Source organism: Littorina saxatilis, linkage group LG1 (genome assembly GCF_037325665.1).
Source record: "Littorina saxatilis isolate snail1 linkage group LG1, US_GU_Lsax_2.0, whole genome shotgun sequence".
NCBI lineage: Eukaryota > Metazoa > Mollusca > Gastropoda > Littorinimorpha > Littorinidae > Littorina > Littorina saxatilis.
In genome coordinates, this window is record NC_090245.1 from 25,034,412 (window position 1) to 25,056,682 (window position 22,271).

At 41.6% G+C, this 22,271-nt stretch overlaps 1 protein-coding gene and 1 long non-coding RNA gene across 2 annotated transcripts in view; one reads left to right on the top strand and one right to left on the bottom strand.

Annotated features, from left to right (window-relative positions):
* LOC138965619 (uncharacterized) overlaps positions 1-22,271 on the top strand; it is a 498,821-nt gene that overhangs the window by 44,959 nt on the left and 431,591 nt on the right. The gene's annotated exons all lie outside the window — the stretch shown is intronic.
* LOC138965345 (uncharacterized) lies at positions 137-9,275 on the bottom strand. Its single transcript, XM_070337486.1, has 2 exons — positions 9,122-9,275; positions 137-4,285 (listed from the first exon to the last, which is right to left on the bottom strand). The coding sequence occupies exon 2, from the start codon at positions 4,268-4,270 to the stop codon at positions 1,511-1,513; it is 2,760 nt and encodes a 919-aa protein (XP_070193587.1). The 5' UTR covers positions 4,271-4,285; positions 9,122-9,275; the 3' UTR covers positions 137-1,510.

Here is a 22,271-nt window from a genome sequence, read left to right on the forward strand (position 1 = left end):
GAGGTGATGTATGTGTATGTGAGTGCGTGTGTTTGTGCATGCGTGCGTGCGTGCGTGCCCGCGTGCCGCGTGCGTGCGTGTGTATGTGTGTGTTTGAGTGTGTGTGTGTGTGTGCGTGTGTGTGTGTATGTTAGTGTGTGTGTGTAGAGAGCAATTTCAGGAAAACCCCGAAACAGACTAGAAAAAGACACACACAAAACACGCAGACGCAGAACTACAAAAATCATTTAGTAACACACACACACACTCACACACACACACACACACACACACACACACACACACACACACACACACACACACACACACACACACACACACACACACACACACACGGCAGAGAGAATATACATCCAGATAACACAATAAGACACACAGAAACCAGACGGAGTAGACGGTGTTCAGTGAAGTGACGGGAAATACAGACTACAGAAAGACAGACTAGGAGGTAAACCCGCAAAGATGAATATATATGAAAAATGCTTTTGAAAATATTGGATAATGGCTTTAATTCATACAACTACTGAGACAAAACTTCGAAGTATTGTAAATTTACGGTGCAGTGCTAAATCAAATAAAAAGCATGACAAAACGGAAATGTTGAAAGACAGAACAAATTTCAAAGAAACAAGCAAGGAATCGTAACTATTTGAACACGATTGCACAAATTATACAAAAAATCCTCCTGCTGACAAAAAAACAAAAAATGTTTAAGAAGAAGGGAGACAAAGTACAGATAAAAGTGTGGTCAAGAATGTACAATAACAAAGAACTGCAAACATACCGGCACAACACCACACTTTGTTTGAGAAGATTAGACAAATAAATGATGAAAGTGCTGTCAATAATAGGGCCTATACAAGAACAAAGAACTGCAAAAGCTACTGACACAACAGTACAAAATGCTGAACACTCAACACAAAATGTTCCATAACAACGAGGAGAGGTGCTGCAAAAAGCGCGGACATACCAGCACAAAATGTAGGCTTACAAGGGAGACAAAGAGGACTGCCACACGCTGACACAGGCACAAAGTATGTATATACCAGAATTAAGAAGAGTAAGGGAGACAACCTACTGCAAAAAGGGCTGTCACACACTGACACAGACACAATAATTATCAGAATCACGGTGAATAAGGGAGACAATCTACTGCAACACCTGGTGACATATCAGCGCAAAATGTAACAGAACAAGGGAGATAAGCTACCGCTGTCAAAACTGCACAAAATTAACCAACACAAATTGCACAGAAACAAGGGAGACATACTACCGCAAAAAAGTGCTGATACATCTGCTCACCAATGTACAAGAGCAAGGGCGACAAACTACTGCAAACAAACTTTACATATCAGCACTAAATGGCGGAGACCAAGGGAGACAAACTACTCCAACACAATGGCGACATGTATAAGCACAAAGCATGTCAGAAGCAAGGAAACATACTTCCACAGAACAATGTTGACACGCTAGCTCAAAACATGTTGCAACAACTGGGAATTTAAAGCGTTCATTCAGTGTGTGCAACTTGACTTCTATCCAGAGCATCGCTGTAGTCATGGCTGTCTCTGTTTTCTGCTAAAGATTCGTACATTTCTCTTTCTGAGATAGCTTGACAATTATTGCCGAGTAAGTCAGCGTACACACGTTTCTCATTCTCAGCGTCAGGAAAGTCAAGACGGTCGTAGTTTGCTGCCGCTGGTTCTAGGCCTGCACCACCAGATACCTCCCTCTGTGCCCCGTAGTCTTCTCTGGTGTTGTCGTCTGTTGTTGGTGTGTCTAGATCAATGTACACACCGTTGTCTGGATCGTGGGTTCCGTTGTCTTTCTGGCCTGTACCTGGAGCTGTCTCTTTTTTGTTGTCGTTGTCTGTTTTCGGTGTATCAAAATCATCGTAGTCATCGTTGTCTGGTTCGTGTGCCCCAGGATCTTCTCGGCATGTCTCTGTAGCTGTTTGTCTGTTGTTTTCGTTGTCTGTTTTTGGCGAATCAAAATCGATGTAGACACCGTTGTCTGGTTCGTCTGTCCCGTTGTCTTTCTGGCATGTTCCTGTAGCTGTGGGTGTGTTGATGTCATCTGTTATCGGTGTGTCAAAATCATCGTAGTCATCGTTGTCTGGTTCGTGTGCTCCAGGATCTTCTCGGCATGTCGCTGTAGTTGTTTGTCTGTTGTTTTTGTTGTCTGTTCTCGGTGCGTCAAGGTCATCGTAGTCACCGTAGTCTGTTTCGTGTTCTCCGTTGTATTTCTGGCCTGTTCCTTTAGCTGTTTCTTTGTTGTTTTTGTTGTCAGTTCTCGGCATATCAAGGTCATCATAGTCGTCGTGTACCTTGTGGTCTTCTTGGCCTGTTCCTTTAACTGTATGTCTGTTATTTCCGTTGTCTGTTCTCGGCGTATCAAGGTCAATGTAGACACCGGTGTATGGCTCGTGTGCCTTGTGGTCTTCTTGGCCTGTTCCTTTAGCTGTATGTCTGTTATTTTCGTTGTCTGTTCTCGGCGTATCAAGGTCAATGTAGACACCGGTGTATGGCTCGTGTGCCTTGTGGTCTTCTTGGCCTGTTCCTTTAGCTGTATGTCTGTTATTTTCGTTGTCTGTTCTCGGCGTATCAAGGTCAATGTAGACACCGGTGTATGGCTCGTGTGCCTTGTGGTCTTCTTGGCCTGTTCCTTCAACTGTATGTCTGTTATTTTCGTTGTCTGTTCTCGGCGTATCAACGTCAATGTAGACACCGGTGTATGGCTCGTGTGCCTTGTGGTCTTCTTGGCCTGTTCCTTTAGCTGTATGTCTGTTATTTTCGTTGTCTGTTCTCGGTGCGTCAAGGTCATCATAGTCACCGGTGTCTGGTTCGTGTGCCCCTCGGTCTTCTTTGCCTCTTCCTGTAGCTATCACAATGTCGTTCTTGTTGTCTGTTCCCGATGGACCAAGCTCATCGTAGTCATCGTAGTCTGTTTCGTGTTCTCCGTTGTATTTCTGGCCTGTTCCTTTACCAGTTTCTCTCTTGTTTTCGTTGTCTGTTCTCGGTGCGTCAAGATCATAATTAACACCGTTGTGTACCTTGTGGTCTTTTTGGTCTGTTCCTGTAGCTATCACTATGTAGTTCTCGTTGTCTGTTCCCAGTGGACCAAGCTCATCGTAGTCATCGTAGTCTGTTTTGTGTTCTCCGTGGTATTCCTGGCCTGTCTCTGTAGCTGTTTCTCTGAGGTACTCGATGTCAGTTTTCGGGGCATCGAGAACATCGTAGACACCGCTGTCTGCTATGTCTGCCCTATAGTCTTCCCTGCCAGTTCCCGTAGCTTTTACTCCCATGTTTTCAGTGTCAGTTCTCGGTGCTTCAGGAACCTTGCAGACACTGTCGTCTTGTTTTCCCAGCTGTCGTTTACGCCGGAACACAACAACCAGGACAGTGATAATTATGACGAAGACGATGGCGGTCACGACAAATCCAACGATCACTCCAACTTTATCCAATGGCTCTTCAGAGGTCCCCGGCGTCTGTGAAGATGAAGGTTCAGTAGATAATTTATCATCGTTTGTTGTGTCCGTGTTTTTGACTTGCTCTGACGTTGTTTTAGAAGTTGTCGGTGCTGTGGAGAAGGCGTTTGTAGTTAAGGGTGTAGTTAAGGGTGTAGTTAAGGGTGTACGAATAGTTGTTGTTGTGGAAAAGATGTTTGCTATCGAAGGCGTAGGAAAAGTCGTTGTTGGGGGCAGGATGTCTGTTGTGGTACCAGTCGGCAGTGTTGCATATATTGGGTGTACGGGTGTTCTGCATCGGTATTGATAGTAGTTTATTTCATCTATTAACACCGAGTCTGAACCCGTGTTTTGATCTCGACGTCTCTTTGCTATGAAGACAACCGAAAAATTTCGGCTTGTGTTGATTTCTACTTCACCATAATCCTCAAAAAAAGTTGAAGACAGGATCCACAGCGGTGACTCAACTTCATCATTTCCCTCGTACTTGAGGTTTACAGTCAGATCGATGGTATTGTTCTGATCAAATATGAACCAAAACGTCAAACAGTGTATCTGTCCTCCTGTAGAACAAGCTGTCCTACTTGTCAACCTCCCTTCTTCGCTTCCAGGGGTGAGCCTGACGCCCCGTTTTTTCCAATCGTTTGAATCAGTAAAGCTCAAATTACTTCCCAAAGACCAGCCACAAGTTTCTGTATTAAAGGTGCACGTTCCGGGACCTGTTGCATCACAGCCACCAGCCCCTGAGATCAGTGACGTGCAGCACATACCCAGGAGAACAAGGACAACTGCTGGATTCATGGTGTTCTCTTGCCCCTGCAATAAGAAACTTAAATTAAGACCAGAGAGAATTTCTATGATATATATAACAAGAAGTGGTTTAGTAGTTCTAGGCCAAAAAAAAAAATAGGTCTGTTTACGGTAACATAGGCCAAAAAAATAGGGTCGGTAGGTCGGGATTATTTTTTTTTTTAATTATTTTTTTTTTCTCCAAAAAACCATATTTTTACGTTATTTTGCCAAAAAAACCAAGATTTTTTTTTTTCCCCCCAAATGCCAAAAAAAAGTCTAGGGTCGCGCGAAAAAACTAGGGTCGGTCGGGTTACCGTAAACAGACCTATTTTTTTTTTTGGCCCTATCAATGTAAAAAAAACAACAACACACACGTTGTTTTTCAAAAATGTATTTTGGCATATAATATCTTCGCAGGGAACATAATCTTTTGATATGTTTGAAAAAAACTCTAATGAAACATTATGTCAAAACGCTGTCTGTATTGTTCTCTGAGTTGAGTGTTTTGCATTAAATAAATTCGCAAAATCGTCAATTCTGACCCATTAGGCATGCAAGTAGTACCCATTCGTGATATAACATAACTCGAAAAAGATATTGAAGAAAAAGTGAAAACCCTTGTGGCCAAACAGATCTTACATTTCAAGCCACCTCTACCCTTAGATGCGATGTAATAAGCTTACAATTGCTTTTAATTTGGGCAACCGTATCATAAATAGTGCAAAGATATTAAAAAAAAATCTTACAGACTATTCTATACTGGACATGAAAGAAAGAGTGTTGTAATCTATCAAGAGGTTCAGACTATGGGTCCCCCACAGCCAAATGAGTCGGAGGGACATACAATCCAACAACCACTCCCCCCCCCCCCTCCTCCGGAAGTATGTTTATGAAAAGGAGCTCAGTGGTGAAATTTGCTGCCGTCTGAGCTGGGGTTGCAGTTTTCAGCTACTTCTCAAATGCCACCAGGCACAAAAGATAGAGCTTTTGTGAAGACACACCAAACACACAAAAGCTTCTGACACAAAGTGCCTTTTCCAGTTAATGACAATGTTATTTCTATAAATACGAGACGCATTGAGCGTGAAGCTATATCCGGTGAAATCAGACACCCTGTGCTTGTTGTACCTGTGATGTGTTTGTGAATTCAATGTTCGCGTTAAATGCAATGATGCATGTCCGACACTTGGAAATATGACGTGTCTGAATGTTCATTCATCTGTGAACTTATTAATTCCATTTTATTCCCGTTTTACTCAGATTTCTAATGTCTTCCAGCTGATTTGCGGATTTGATCGTAATGCTGGACAGAGTAGATTTCTGATTCTTTCCAGTGAAACTGTTGATACAACTCAAATTCCGATCTGAGTCACCTGAATTTAAAGTCGGTGTTTCATGACCAACGATTCCTATTTGTGATTCCATTCAGCTTGATTCGTTTTCTAACCAGGTTTCAGTCTAAGCCATGACATATTCATCAGTTGACTGAAAAGTATAATTGAAACACACATCAAAGACGAAACAATTTAAATGAAATTAGGACGATGGAAGTAAAGAAAATTGTTTGATGTTTGTTGAAAGCCCGAACGCTAGTCAGATAGGTTGATTATGGTTGTTTCGGGTTTTTCTCGGGATGCCTCTTCGTTATAATGATTGAAACACGTATTTTTCTGTTCCTTTCTTCTACTTAACTACTTTTAGGGTGTCCACATGAGGGGACACATACACATTTTAGAGGTTCCTACTATTTTGTTTTTATTCGCCCGGGGAAGAAAAGGGCCAACACTTCTTAAATGATAACAGTCTCAGCTGTCGAACATCGTCAGTATTGTGGTTTGTTTATCCCTGCCTGTTTCTAACATGTGCAAGTTATTTAGAGCGGGTAGATGTGGCGAAGGAATCATTCTCGTATTGTTATTTTCACAGAATTAAGGCGGTAAAAATTCACAGCCAGTCCATTTTAGGGGTCCCTTACCCTTTTTGTAATCACGTGCCTAGTAACCCTTTACTTCCATCAGTGCTGACAAGAGAGACCGACCGTGGAGAAATGCTTGATGGCCCAGATAATTCAATATATCTAGTATTCAATTGTTTTCTCTCAATATGATGAGATTTTCAAAAACAGAAGAAAACGACAAAGAAGATGACAAAAAGAAAGAAGAAAGAAGATCGCCTAGATAATCCAATATTTCTAGTATTCACTTATTTACATATGATGAGATTTTCAAAAACAGAAGAAAACGACAAAGAAGATGACAAAAAGAAAGAAGAAAGAAGATCGCCTAGATAATCCAATATTTCTAGTATTCACTTATTTACATATAATGAGATTTTTAAAAACAGAAGAAAAAGACAAAGGAGAAGACAAAATAAGTTAGACAGAAGGACGAACAAAAAGAAAGAGGAGAGAAGATCGCCCAGATAGTTCAATATTTCCTGTATTTACTTTTTAATATGATGAGTTTTAAAAAAAAAAAGAAGAAAAAGGAAAAGACAAATTAATTAAAAGAAGGACGAGCAAAAAGAAAGAGGAGAGAGAAATGAGAGAGAGGGCGAGATAGAGAGAAAGAGAGAGAACGAGAGAGAGAGCGAGATAGAGAGAGAGATAGATAGAGAGAGATAGAGAGAGATAGAGAGAGAAATGAGAGAGAGAGAGATAGAGAGAGAGAGAGAGAGAGAGAGAGAGAGAGAGAGAACGAACGAACGAACGAACGAACGAATTTTATTACTCAAGGATGGAGATTTTAGGCTCACGCCTAGTCTTACAATCTGTCCCTGCTAAACTAAGACATAAAAATAAAGACAATAAAAGGACAATTGTCAATCGCAATCATACAGTATTACTAATTACAACATTACCTATACGAATACATAATGCATAATAGAACATTGAAATGTACATGTATGTCAATATAATAACAAGTCGCGTAAGGCGAAAATACAATATTTAGTCAAGTAGCTGCCATTTTTCAGCAAGACCGTATACTCGTAGCATCGTCAGTCCACCGCTCATGGCAAAGGCAGTGAAATTGACAAAAAGAGCGGGGTAGTAGTTGCGCTAAGAAGGATAGCACGCTTTTCTGTACCTCTCTTTGTTTTAACTTTCTGAGCGTGTTTTTAATCCAAACATATCATATCTATATGTTTTTGGAATCAGGAACCGACAAGGAATAAGATGAAAGTGTTTTTAAATTGATTTGGACAATTTAATTTTGATAATAATTTTTATATATTTAATTTTCAGAGCTTGTTTTTAATCCGAATATAACATATTTATATGTTTTTGGAATCAGCAAATGATGGAGAATAAGATAAACGTAAATTTGGATCGTTTTATAAATTTTTTTTTTTTTTTACAATTTTCCGATTTTTAATGACCAAAGTCATTAATTAATTTTTAAGCCACCAAGCTGAAATGCAATACCGAACCCCGGGCTTCGTCGAAGATTACTTGACCAAAATTTGAACCAATTTGGTTGAAAAATGAGGGCGTGACAGTGCCGCCTCAACTTTCACGAAAAGCCGGATATGACGTCATCAAAGACATTTATCAAAAAAATGAAAAAAACGTTCGGGGATTTCATACCCAGGAACTCTCATGTCAAATTTCAAAAAGATCGGTCCAGTAGTTTAGTCTGAATCGCTCTACACACACACACACACACACACACACACACACACACACACACGCACGCACGCACACACGCACGCACATACACCACGACCCTCGTTTCGATTCCCCCTCGATGTTAAAATATTTAGTCAAAACTTGACTAAATATAAAAAGGAAAAGAAAATTCGACTCGCACACACACGCGCGCCGCATGCCTGCAATCAAGTTCGCACTCAATACAACACACAGAGAGAGACAGAGAGAGAGAGAGAGAGAGAGAGAGAGAGAGAGAGAGAGAGAGAGAGAGAGAGAGAGAGAGAGAGAGAGAGAGAGAGAGAGAGAGAGAGAGAGAGAGAGAGAGAGAGAGAGAGAGAGAGAGAGAGAGAGAGAGAGAGAGAGAGAGAGAGAGAGAGAGAGAGAGAGAGAGAGAGAGAGAGAGAGAGAGAGAGAGAGAGAGAGAGAGAGAGAGAGAGAGAGAGAGAGAGAGAGAGAGAGAGAGAGAGAGAGAGAGAGAGAGAGAGAGAGAGAGAGAGAGAGAGAGAGAGAGAGAGAGAGAGAGAGAGAGAGAGAGAGAGAGAGAGAGAGAGAGAGAGAGAGAGAGAGAGAGAGAGAGAGAGAGAGAGAGAGAGAGAGAGAGAGAGAGAGAGAGAGAGAGAGAGAGAGAGAGAGAGAGAGAGAGAGAGAGAGAGAGAGAGAGAGAGAGAGAGAGAGAGAGAGAGAGAGAGAGAGAGAGAGAGAGAGAGAGAGAGAGAGAGAGAGAGAGAGAGAGAGAGAGAGAGAGAGAGAGAGAGAGAGAGAGAGAGAGAGAGAGAGAGAGAGAGAGAGAGAGAGAGAGAGAGAGAGAGAGAGAGAGAGAGAGAGAGAGAGAGAGAGAGAGAGAGAGAGAGAGAGAGAGAGAGAGAGAGAGAGAGAGAGAGAGAGAGAGAGAGAGAGAGAGAGAGAGGAGAGAGAGAGAGAGAGAGAGAGAGAGAGAGAGAGAGAGAGAGAGAGAGGAGAGAGAGAGAGAGAGAGAGAGAGAGAGAGAGAGAGAGAGAGAGAGAGAGAGAGAGAGAGAGAGAGAGAGAGAGAGAGAGAGAGAGAGAGAGAGAGAGAGAGAGAGAGAGAGAGAGAGAGAGAGAGAGAGAGAGAGAGAGAGAGAGAGAGAGAGAGAGAGAGAGAGAGAGAGAGAGAGAGAGAGAGAGAGAGAGAGAGAGAGAGAGAGAGAGAGAGAGAGAGAGAGAGAGAGAGAGAGAGAGAGAGAGACTCACGTTGTCTTGTCCTCGTTGGTGAAAGTCCACAGTCTGTTCACTACCAAGCTGTGTTGGAAGATATCGGGGGTAGCTGCTGGAGCTGCTTCACTGTGGAACGCCTAAGATCATCTGATTATCAACTGGAAGGTGAACATCTATTTAAACAGGACACGGTCCTGCATAGCCATACAAGTTGAAGGAACGTAATAAAAACCCAACAACTTGGACAGGACATCCCGGTCTATGAATGCCATAGCTAAAAATAAGTAGTTTCAAAAAGGAAAAGCTGGTCTGAAATTTCACGGAATTTTGAATTAAAACGCTCCGTTGAACACTGGATTGCACTAAACTCGATACCATTTGCATACATGCGGGATGAAAAGCACAATGGTGACATACAGGATGTGGGATATACAATCTTGACTTGAGGGAAAAGTTTTCGACACGCTCAGTTTGTTCTCAAAAGGCTATTGAGGCTTACACTATTAGAGACAGGATTCCGAGTTTGTGAGCATGCTGACAGACTGCGATGGGGTAGTTGGTGGTGATGGGGTGGGGGTGGGGGTGGAAAAGGGTGCATGAGTAGAGGTGTGGTGGGGTAGGGGTGCTGAGCAGACGGGCATGTGAAATGAAACTGCAGGCGAACAGGTCTTTGGGAAATTTCACATGTTTAAAAACATACGTACTTCCTTGTAGAGCTATTATAAGACTTTATTCTGAGCTATAGACTCAGATCATGACTTCAGGAATGTCACCAGCACAGGTGTTTAAGTAAGATACCTGTGTATGTAAAGTTATTTTTCCTCCCAACTGACTATTAAAGGTTAAAAACACACGTATGCAGTAGGGTTTTCATAGTGGTTTTTTTCTCGCATTCTTTAGATGAATTCTGGACACATTTCAGAGTATGTCTGTGTTAATCGGAAAACTAATAAAGAGTTTGAGAAAAAAACGTAAAAAAAAAAAGGAACAAGAAGAACACCTTAAAGGCACAGTAAGCCTCCCGTAAACCATCACAGAGCTCCCCGAGCGTCTAAATACAGTACAAGCATACTTCCATTTGAACGCTCACCGAACGGGAACATCCTGGCTGCTTTCTGTCGAGCGTGAGACATTTTCAAAGAATTTATTTTCGTAGACTTGTTCGTTAACAACAACGGCGCCTCGTTTTTGCGCTAGGCCTAACTTTTAAAATCTAAATAATAAATTGACAGCTTGTTACACAAACATTCTTTAATCATAAAAGAATTCGTTTTTCATCAAGACAAGATCAGAACAATTCGAAGTTGTGAAAGTTTAAAAAAAAGAAAAGCCCGGAAGCAGGGTCACGCAAGGGTCGTAGCAGACGGTTTATCAGTGCAAATCACCGTTCCTCTCAACAGTCAAAAGCCATCGCTAGAGTTCTTGTGAACCACAGCCGTTGTTTCGTGCATAAAAAACGTGCTATTGTAGATAAGCTCACATCGAGTCGCATGCATGACTAACTGACGACTGCATTGTGAAAAGGGAAAACGGGATCACACGGGTTCACGATGGCTCAGGGGTAAGATAAACCACGCAAAAATAAATTCTTTGAAAATTGTTCGCTCTTTACGGAGGGCACCTAGGATGTTCTCAATTGGTGAGTGTTTAAATGAAAGGGTGTTTGTACTGTGTGTAAAAGCCTGACCGTATCTGTGATGGTTTACGGGAGGCTTACTCTGCCTTAAAATACTACACATTGAGATGAAACCAGAAATTCTCAGATTAAAAGTAAAATTGTGTCGGTACGGTGTGGGATTAAAACTGGAAAACCAAAACCAAAAGCCTAACATTCCACGAAATGTTGTATCAAACCGCTTGATTGGTCAATGAACTGCGTGAAACCAGACACCCACTATCTGCAGATTCTCCTCCGAAAACGACGTATGGCTGCCTAAATGGCGGGGTAAAAAACGGTCATACACGTGAAATTCCACTCGTGCAAAAAACACGAGTGTACGTGGGAGTTTCAGCCCACGAACGCAGAAGAAGAAGAAGTCTGCAGATTCAAAAGCACCAGGATTTAATACACGCAGAATGTGTCATTCAACACTTCAGGGAAAGAAAGGATTTGGACACGCTCAGTCAGTTTTCAAAAAGCCTTCTAACGTCGCTAAGATTTTGAGGTTCGGGATTCCCAGTTGATGCTTCGTGGGGTGCTGTTAAATTAGACAGGCAAACGGAAAAACATGGATATACACGAGCAAACACATAATTATACACTTACGCAGGCAAATGGACAGGCAGACAAGGAGCTGCAGAGGAATAAAGGTTAGCTGGTAACACACACAAGAGAGAGATCGAGAGAGAGAGAGAGAGAGAGAGAGAGAGTGAGAGAGAGAGAGAGAGAGAGAGAGAGAGAGAGAGAGAGAGAGAGAGAGAGAGAGAGAGAGAGAGAGAGAGAGAGAGAGAGAGAGAGAGAGAGAGAGAGAGAGTGTGTGTGCGCGCGCTGTGAGAATGTGTGTGTGAGCGTGCGAGTGCACGTGTGTGTGTGTGTGTGTGTGTGTGTGTGTGTGTGTGTGTGTGTGTGTGTGTTGTCGTCGGTGTATGTGTGTAGTCCTCTGTAGTTATGCATTACATACACATACATACAGACACACAGACACAGACACACAGACAGACAGACAGACACACACACACACACACACACACACACACGCACACACACACACACATACACACACACATACACACACACACACACACACACACACACACACACACACACACACACACACACACACACACACAATGTTGCAGTCAATATGTAGCACACATAGACTCTTAAACACCCGTTCACACGCGCAATTGCATGAACATCCCTTTTGTGCATTTTATTCACAACAAGAAATTCCTCCGAGGTAGGAAAAACACCCCCGTTGGTCAAAGGGAAATAACCATTCTCACTGCCACCAACTGAGAAGGTTATTTCCCTTTGACCATTAATATGTCCCTCTATAAGTCCTTGTAGAATCTTAATCCACCAATAACTCCCTAACCGTGTGTTTGACTGGTCCCAATTTTTGTAAGGACCGTCTCAGGAATGTATAGAACCTGTTCACCAAGTTTGGTGACGATCGGTCCGTTCATTCTTGAGATCTATATGCGAACACAAACACACAAACACACAAACACACAAACAAACAAACAAACACATCGACCGAATCCTATACACACCCCTATACCGGGGGTGTAATGAGCTGATATAACCTTGATCTCCCTCAGATATTGTTATTGCAGTGAACATAAGAAGCGGAAAGGCAGGAAATAAACAGTTTCATGTAGAAACTTATAAAAACACTGAGTAGGCTACACTCACGCTGATTACATCGTCAACAGATAGAAACTATTTATGCCGTACGCAACCTGATGTTTATTCTTCTTCTTTTTCGTTCGTGGGCTGAAACTCCCACGGTTTTTATGTGTATGGCAGTTTTTACCCAGTCTTTTAACCCGCCGATGCTGATAAGGGTATCAACAGTTTCACAGTAACCGTAAGAATGAGTATATTCATGCTGATTACCGCATCAAGAGTTTCGAATAAGGACATCCACGCAGTATGTAAATTCATAGTCACATAAACGCAAACAGTTTCATAGAAGCCATTCTACTATACAGTTAGTTTTAACTGAGTACGGGGTCTCTGAATAGGCGGAAGAGGAAAATCTCATTAGGCAGTGAACCTCACGATTTTTGCACAAGGACATTTTTTGTGCGAAAAAAATGCTGAAAATGTGTACACAGATCTTCAGGTTATGCCACGTTCAGTGACAGGCTAACAAACAGTTGGCGTATAAACGGGAAAATACTACGTTCATGAAAGCCTGTTGTTATATCAAATGTGTTGGTGATACTAACCGATACAAACGGCGTCTAGATTTGTATTCTTTTTGCGCAACCTAAATTCTCTGCAGAGCCTCGCTGTAGACGTGATTGTCTCTTTGCTCAGTTAAAGTTTCGTACAGTTCTCTTCCCGGCGTAGCTTGACGAGTATTGACGTTTAAGTCGGCGTACACACGTGTGTCGTTCTGAGCATCAGAAAAGTCGAGACGGTCGTAGTTTGCTGCCGCTGGTTCTAGGGCTACATCACCAGAGACCTCCCTCTGTCCGTCAGATGGCGCTGCTTGATGTGCCCCGTAGTCTTCCTGGCCTATTTCTGTCGCTGTTTCTCCGTTGTTTTCGTTGCCTGTTCTCGGTGTATTAAGATCATCGTAGTCATCGTTGCCTGGTTCATGTGTCCCGTTGTCTTCCTGGCCTATTCCTGTCGCTGTTTCTCCGTTGTTTTCGTTGTCTGTTCTCGGTGTATCAAGATCATCGTAGTCATCGTTGTCTGGTTCGTGCGTCCCCTGGTCTTCATCGTTGTCCGGTTCATACTGTTCTCTCTGGTGTTTACTCTCAAAGCACGGGTGTTTAGAATTACATTGCTTGCGTCTTAACACATCAACGAGGGCATATATAATGCCGAAGAACACAACGACAGCCACAACCGCACCAACGATCACTCCAACTTTACTCAGTGACATTTCAGTGTCAGTCTACGGAGGAGAAGACGTGGCAGATATTGTGCCGACGGTAGTGACCGTGTGTTTAACTTCTTCCTCAGAATGGCTTGACTTTATTGTTTCACTGGGTCTATCTTGTCTTGTCATTTTTGTAGAGGGTTCCGTTGTTGTTGAAAACATGTTGATGGTTGTGGATGTGGTTGTTGTTGTTGGTTGTGCATTGGCTGGGTACAGGCCTGATGGGCAAGGTGATGTACTGTATGAGATGATATTAATAAATACCGAGGCTGAACTCGATACATAGGCAGGGCGCCGCTTTGCCTTGAAAACAACAGTAAAGTTTCGGACAGTACTGATTAGTACTCTGGCAAGATCCCAGCCATCACTTGAAGACATGATCCATAGCACTGATTCAGCTTGGTCATTCCTGTCATACTGGATGCTGACACTCAAATCAATGGGTTTTTTTCCGGTTTAGTTAAGGGTTTTATTTTACTTGTTATGCAGGGACTGAGAGTCAGACAAATAGACATGTCGAGTTGGGTTTCCTTCAGTTAATCTCTAACAAATTTTTTTTTTTAATTGAATGAAAATATTGTTAGGTAAAGCTACCGCAGTAATTTAACCAACCTGTACAGTACATTGAAACGTGCGTTTACGTTCTTAGTATATGTCTTATTGGTTTTTTTTTTAAAAATTTGACAAGCACATCATTGTTGGGCTTTTAATCCAAAAAAATTCAAGCATCCGTCTACAACGTATCATCATTCATCCTTCAACATTTACACAATACTGAAATATCTCAACGCTAATTCATATCCTAACATCACATTTAAATCAATAGGCCTACCATATCTATACTTACTGATACACATTTTTGAAATGAGCAAATTATGATTAATAATTTTGTTTATGGGGGTTTGCACTTCAATAACCAAACAATACATCTTTTTCTGTTAATATAATATTTTCTCCCGTATTAACAAATATACATCTTCTAACATTTTCCCAAAACAATTTCATTTTGCTACATTTCCAAAAGAAGTGTTCAATATAATCCATTTCATTACAAAGACTACATAAACTATTTTCTTTTAACTTCATTTTATGCAATAAAATATTTGTGGGATAAATATTATGTAAAATTTTCCATTGGAGTAACTTTAATCTTTCTTTGCTTGTACATGCACTTGCCAGGACCCAATACTTTTCGTCAATGCAAATGTTATATTTGTGTGACCAAAATTTTACAGAGCAGGGTTCACTGGCTTTGGATTGCGTTAATATCGCACGAAATTTCTTCGGGGAAGGGTTATTTAGCATGCCCTGAAAACAGGTCGCAGGAGGCTCGTCACCCGCGTCTTCTTTAACTGTGTTGTCTCGCAGTGCTCGCGCGCAGAGGGCCGTGTGCAAAGCGTTGAACTCAAACAGCCTTGTGACGCTATATCCGACAATGTCACAAATATGTTCAAATGACACAATATTTTCGTCTATCCATACATCACGTACACAATTCACACCGGCTTCAATCCATTTATCAAAACACAACACATTCTTTCTGAAAATAATATCTGCATTATTCCACAAACAAATCAATGGTATTGTTCTGCTCAAATAAGTACCAAAACTGCAAACAATGTTTCTGTCCCTCTGTGGAACAAGCTGTTCTGCTTGTTAGCTTTCCTTCTTGTCTTTCAACTCTGAGTCCGACAAACCAGTAAGACTGAGAGAATGATTGGTAAAATGTAATATTACTTTCTATAAAGACCAGCTGCAGACTGCATGATTATCGGGTGAGTAATTTCTGTTGCAAAATCGCGCAGTCCTCTGGACCCTCAGGATGACAGTCACCAGTGCCTGAGGTCAGTGGTGTGCAGCACAATGACAGGATAACCAGGACAGTTAGTTGCTTCATAGTGTACATTTCTCACTGAAATCACGATTTGAAATATCAATATTAGAAACGTTCATGCGCTAGCTACGGGTTCCGATTTGTGTGTGTGTGTGTGTGTGTGTGTGTGTGTGTGTGTGTGTGTGTGTGTGTGTGTGTGTGTATGTATGTGCGTGTGTGCGTGTGTGTGTATGTGTGTGTGTGTGTGTGTGTACGTATGTGTGTGAGTGTGTGTGTGTGTGTGTGTGTGTGTGTGTGTGTGTGTGTGTCTGTGTGTGTGTGTATGTGTCTGTGTGTGTGTATGTATGTGTGTGTATGTGTGTGTATGTGTGTGTATGTGTGTGTGTGTGTGTGTGTGTATATGTGTGTGTGTGTGTGTGTGTGTTTGTGTGTTTGTGTGTGTGTGTTGTGAATGTTGTAAATGTGCTATCTTGCGTTTTTGTTAAAACAAATTAATGCATAATATTGCTAAAGCGCATATATGAAGGATTTAACCTTGCGCTGTACAATCATTGGAAGAAAATACAAACAAATTATTGCACCCATTTTCGTACCCCAACTAAAGCATTTATTGCCCTGTCATTTCATTCAAACTGTAAATGCCATTAAAGGCCCTTCACTTGGCTACCTTGCACACATTTTTAAATCAAAGATTTCTGTTGTAGGTATCACATGACCGCCGCCAAAATCAGGGTACCCCCAAAATTGACCTGACAAAAACGTAATGTACCAATTAAAAAATCTACAACAATTCAGAATAAGCTTAACTTGGCAACGGTTACAAACGAGGAGAAAGCCAAATCATTTATCTATTCATAACAGGTTGTTTTGTTTTGCTATCTTGCGTATCTCTAGTGTTATGTCAGTTCTACTGATGCAGGTGTTGAGCGCATGAGCAGTAGAAAACGAGAGGTTTTTGCTTCAATTTTGAGGGGTACCAGGACAAAAAGCACTATATTTCAGCAATGCCTAAATGGATTGTTTCAAAACTTTCAGGATCTTAAGTCTACATGTACGTCCGGTAACATTTCGCATCGTTACAGATATTTGTTGAGATGATATGCAAAATGTTTTAAAACGTGTCATAAAGGTTTACATCCAAAAAATGCATGACTTTGCATGCGCACAGACAAATAAATGTTACAAATACTGCCAAAGTTTCATATAAATACAATCACTAGTTTACGTCTCCTGGTCCTGTAAACACGATCAAATATGTTTGGAGGATTGCAGTGCGACAGTCTTGTCCAGTCATCCGTGACCGCAGCATGTTTTGAGAGGCATTCAGCGATAACCGCTGTCAAAAGCAATAACCCTGAACGTTCCATTTTTTCTTGTGTGTTTACATGCCTAGCAAATGTCCGTCAGTCGTTATACTCAAATGAAACTTTGGCAGTTCTTGTAACAACCATTTGTCTGTATGCATGCACAGTCATGAATTTTTAGGATGTAAATTAACAAACCTGTGACGGGTTTAAAAACATTTTTTGGAAGAGTGCATAACATCTGAGTGCAAGCTTGTAGTGATCCCAAGTTTCACCCAAGGTAAGTCACGTCTGTTGACTTCAGCTCCTGAAAGTTTCAAATCAATCCATTTAGGCTTTGCTGAAATAAAGCGCTTTTTGTCCTGATACCCCTCAAAATGGATGCAAAATTCTGTCGTTTTCTACTGCGTTCCACACCTGCATCAGTAGAAATAACATAACACAAGAGATACGCAAGAGCGCAAAGCAAAACAACCTGTTCTGGATAGATACATGATTTTTCTTTCTTCTCGTATGGAAAAGTTGCCAAGCTGCGCCTATTCTGAATTTTTGTCGATTTTTTACGTTTTTGTCAGGTCGATTTTTGGGGTACCCTGACTTCGGCGGCGGTCACGTGATACCTACAACAGAAATCTTTAATCCGAAAAGTGTGCGGGGCCTTAAATGGCATATAAAGTTTGAATAAAATGACACTGGAATGAATGTTTTAGTTGCGGTACGAAAATGGGTGCAATCATTTTTTTGCTCAGTTCAGTTCAACAAGGCCTAGCAGTCAGTCTGGCAGGCCTCATCACACATCATAATCTTCAGAACTTCAGCTGAAATCTGAGTTGTTGTGTGCTTTAAATTCACAAGTAACTATAGTTGTCTGAGATTCAGAGGCAGAATTTCTTCGTTTGTGTGTGTGTGTGTGTGTGTGTGTGTGTGTGTGTGTGTGTGTGTGTGCGTGTGTGTGTATGTGTGTGTGTGTGTGTGTGTGTGTGTGTGCGTGTGTGTGTGTGTGTGTGTGTGGGTGTGTGAATCAGAACAAGAATAAGGATTATTTATTAGTGTCAGCACGCAAGAGCTTATTTGCACACTCTAAATTCGGACGCATTTTTTGTGCACAATATGTAAAAGTGTGTTTAGACTAACACTTAAAGTGTTCACAATGTATTCACCATGAGCAACGTTTGCTATCTGAACACTTCCAAACACCCTTTTCAAACGGCGATGACACTTTTCAGCAGAGTCCAGCGGTAGGCGAACACATGTGTATAAGTCCATAAGCATGTTTTGTTCGTTTTTCACGCGTATTGTCTATAAATAACTGTTCACCCTTTTTTCTGGATATTCCCGGAGGCCACCTAACATGCGAAGGGCTATACGTGGACCCGGCTATTTTTTTAAAATATATTTTTTAGCAATTTCAGAAACAGTCTCTTTTCCGATCAAATGCTTGGTTAAACATCATAAGATGGAACTAAAACATAGTCTTTCATATGAGGTACTTTGAGACCCTAACTACAAAGCACACTTTTTTTTTTATAAACCTATATAAACTTCTATTTATATATCAAGACATTGTGGAATATTTGTATCAACAGAAACGAATTCCGTGCTCAAAATCACGTAACATAGAGTCCTCAATTACATGACTAATAGTAATAGTGAGAGTGTTCTAAAAGTGTTCTGCAACTATGGTCTGAACACTTATAAGTGTTAAAAACTGGTTACAGCAGGGTAATCATATTTTGTGTTCACCATTTTCATCTATACATAGTACATGTAATAGTGTGTTCAAAAGTGATTACAAATAGTGTGTTTAAAAGTGGAACACTTCAGTTTAAAGTGCAAAAGGGATTCATGTTAATCGAATAAAGGGCGCTCGAATGACATAATTATTTCCTAGTTGAAATGGAGAAAAAACAACACATATCTTAGTTTATACTTTTAAGTCGTTGTTCTCTAAAATAACTTGAGTGAACTCACCCAAACCGCGTTTGAACGTGCGAACAAAGAGATATATGTCAGGACGGTTGCCTCTTTCACAGTCGCAGTGCCCCTCAAAAAGGAAGAAATATAGATGTCAAAAGCTTTACTTTGCGCTTTGTGCAATAACACTGCAATCTTTTTTCTTCTCAGGGGGATTGGTTGCTTAGTTTAATGTATGGATTACTGAATAGACTTCTCTTCTTCCCCGTGATCTGTTTGTCAGCGTGTCAACCTGAGATAGTGCGTGACCATGCAAAGTGCATTTTATAACCACACGACACCTGAAGGTTGGCCGCACTCTTTTAATGTTTACTTTAACAGCAGCGATAATGTTTACTTGGATATAGAACTATCTGTATGTTTTCACCCGAACTCTTTATGTTTTGCACACACACACACACACCCACACACACACACACACCCACACACACACACGCACACACACACACACGCACATACGCACACATACACACGCGCACGCGCAAACGCGCACGTGCACGCGCACACACACTCACACGCACACGCGCACATACACACAAGCGAATACATACACACACACTAGTACTTGTTTACTTGATTTGAACTTCCTGAACGCTTATTTTAACCGTAACAAAATTCCTGGGATGTTATATCTCTATGCCAAAATATCGTATCGAACTTTGTGCGGATTTGGCGATTTTAGCCGTTTAACTTTTAGGTTTTACATGTATTCATATTTTTCTATTTTGATAGACACTTGCAGTCATTCAGGTTTTTTTTTTTCTCACAGACTGTCTCAGCACTATGACCAAACAGCACAGACCCTCCAGAGAGCTGTCGCTGGCAAAAGCAAGGGATGATTTTACTGCACTGTCATATTGCTAAGGAAAATGACGGCCAGTTTTCTCGACCGCATGTTGCACAGCGGAGTTAAAACCTAAAACTATGGAGGTGAAGAACGTAGTTTACATGGTCGCTGAACGTATGCCGACACAGTACAGTAACCACCCCTCTCAGCCTTTACCTCATGAATGCATTGTGTGGTTGTGGGTCGTGGGGGGGGGGGGGGGGGGGTAGGGTGTGGGGGATAGGAGGGTGGTGGTGGTACAGAATATGGGTTAGATTACAATGTCAGGCTTCTTCTTCGTAGCCACTTGTTGTTCACCAATCACTGACTGGCTGCAACTAGAAAACACATGTTCTGATGTGTGAAAAAATACACGATATGTTAGCATTTCTTGGAGGCCCAGCTGTGGTAACGGCTTAAATACACTTCCATGATGTTTTAAGGATATTCCCTTTCTGTTTCATACTCTGTGCGTAACTAGGGCGTGCTAATTGTGTTTTTCTCTGTGCATGCGTGCGTTTATGCATCTTCTTTTATTGGGCGTACACATTTGTGCTAATTGTGACCCTCACAACACGCTTAAAGACACACAGACAGACAGATATATACACACACGCACGCACGAACGCAAAACCCATCCACGCGCATACACACACACTCTCTCTCTATCACACACACACCGTACACACATAAACTCACACACACACACACACACACACACACACACATACACACACACGCACACACTCACAAACACACACACACACACACACAAACACACACACAAACACACACACACACGCATAGCCTACACACACGTGTACACACACGTGTACACACACACACACACACACACACACACACACACACACACACACACACACACACACACACACACACACACACACACACACGGAGATACGTAAAATTAACAGCTTATTTCACAGACGAGCAGTAAAAATATTGCTTACAAATAGGCTTCTGGGCCACATCATGTAATCCACACAAACACAAACGAACACACACACACAGGAAAAGATAATACACACTCAGAGAACACAGAGAGACACACAGACATATATACACAGAAACACACTGACAGACAGACAGACTGAGTGGTGTTTAAGGGCGCAAAAGCCAGTTACTAAGACGAACAGACAGACACGGACAGGAAGGTAAAAAGAAAGGCCGGCAAAGATGAATATACGAACACTGTTTTAAAAAATATTAGATAAAGACTTTTATTTTTTCTACTTGACTTCGAAATATAGTGTATACTTAATCACAATATACAGTAGGAAAACTATGGTAAACCGTGGAGACAATACTGTACAGACTCATGACGCGTCAGCACAAAATCCACAAAATTAAGAGAGAGTAAATAAAGCAAAAGTTAACTCATCAGGACAAATTTAGCAAGGAGAACGCGAGACATTGTAACAATTGTAAACATGTCCGCACAAAATGTACAAAAACTCCTTCAAAAGGTGCTGACACTTGAGCACAAAATGTACACAAAGACAGGAGATAAACTACTACACAAAGTACTGACAAGTAAGTACTTTATATTCAAGAACAAGGGAAACAAGAAAATTGGTTGATTAAAAATCAACATGGGCGAAGCAATGTTTTTATTAAAAGAAGCGGTATTTTACGGGCACATGTTGTATTTGGGTCACATGTGTTGCAGAGTATTTGAAAATAAAAACATAATATTTGAGCATAAAAACACGAATATTAGTCAAGTGGATAAATTGATTACTTCTGTATCACACTAGTTTTACTGCTACAGCAGTCCCTCTCATGAACGGACAGCCTTGGGCCAGTGCAAACCTGTCCGTACATTGCAGGTGGCCGGTCACGGGAGAGGTCCCACCCCCCCATCACACACACTCAGACACACTGACGGACTGAATGAGTCTTTGCTACCTGTGAACGAGCTCTACTTGTACTAAAACAATAAGGTCAAACTACTACAACTTATAACTGAAAGGAAAAAAACCCCTGTCCTGTAAAAATGACGTTAAATCAACGGTGTCAGAAAAAGAGAGATAAAGAAATCCTCAAATTCCCGAGGATACAGGCACCCCATGAAAGCAGCCACGAACATACTCAAAGAGGCACACATGCTTGTGCAGATACTTTGCAAAAATATGAATTGAAAACCTGCATGTCGTAATTTTTTTTTCTGGCTTTATTGAATGCTTCAGGCAGTGACTTTTTCCTGTCCAGTTTCCTCTTTCGTCTCTCTTACCTACTCCCCCCCCCCCCCTTCCCCTCCCCGGCCACTCCCTTTACCCAGCCCTGACAGCACAAACTTCTAATCTGCAAGGCAGAGTACACATTTTCAAAAAGGAAGACTACTCCTCTTCAATTATATCCAGAGATCTTCCAGCTGTCTCCACCATAAGCCAAGTGGTCGAGTCTTATACCCCCATTCCACACAACCGTTCTAGGTCCCGTTCCCGTACCGACCAAGGAACGGTGCGGGCACGGGAGGGATCGGGAGAGAACCGCAATGGAACGTAAATGATCGTTAACGGAACTGCTTTGAACGGTAGGGTCGGTAGGGACGGTTGAGTTTGGGCTGCATGTTCAAATTTTTAGCCGTTCCCCTCCCGATGAGAATGAACGGTAATGGAACCTCAACCCATCGGTAACGGAACGCTTGGATCGTTAAAGGAACTTA

Bases quoted from the DNA above. Each gene is read 5' to 3' on its own strand.
- LOC138965345 (XM_070337486.1), bottom strand. From the start codon at position 4,270: ATGAATCCAGCAGTTGTCCTTGTTCTCCTGGGTATGTGCTGCACGTCA.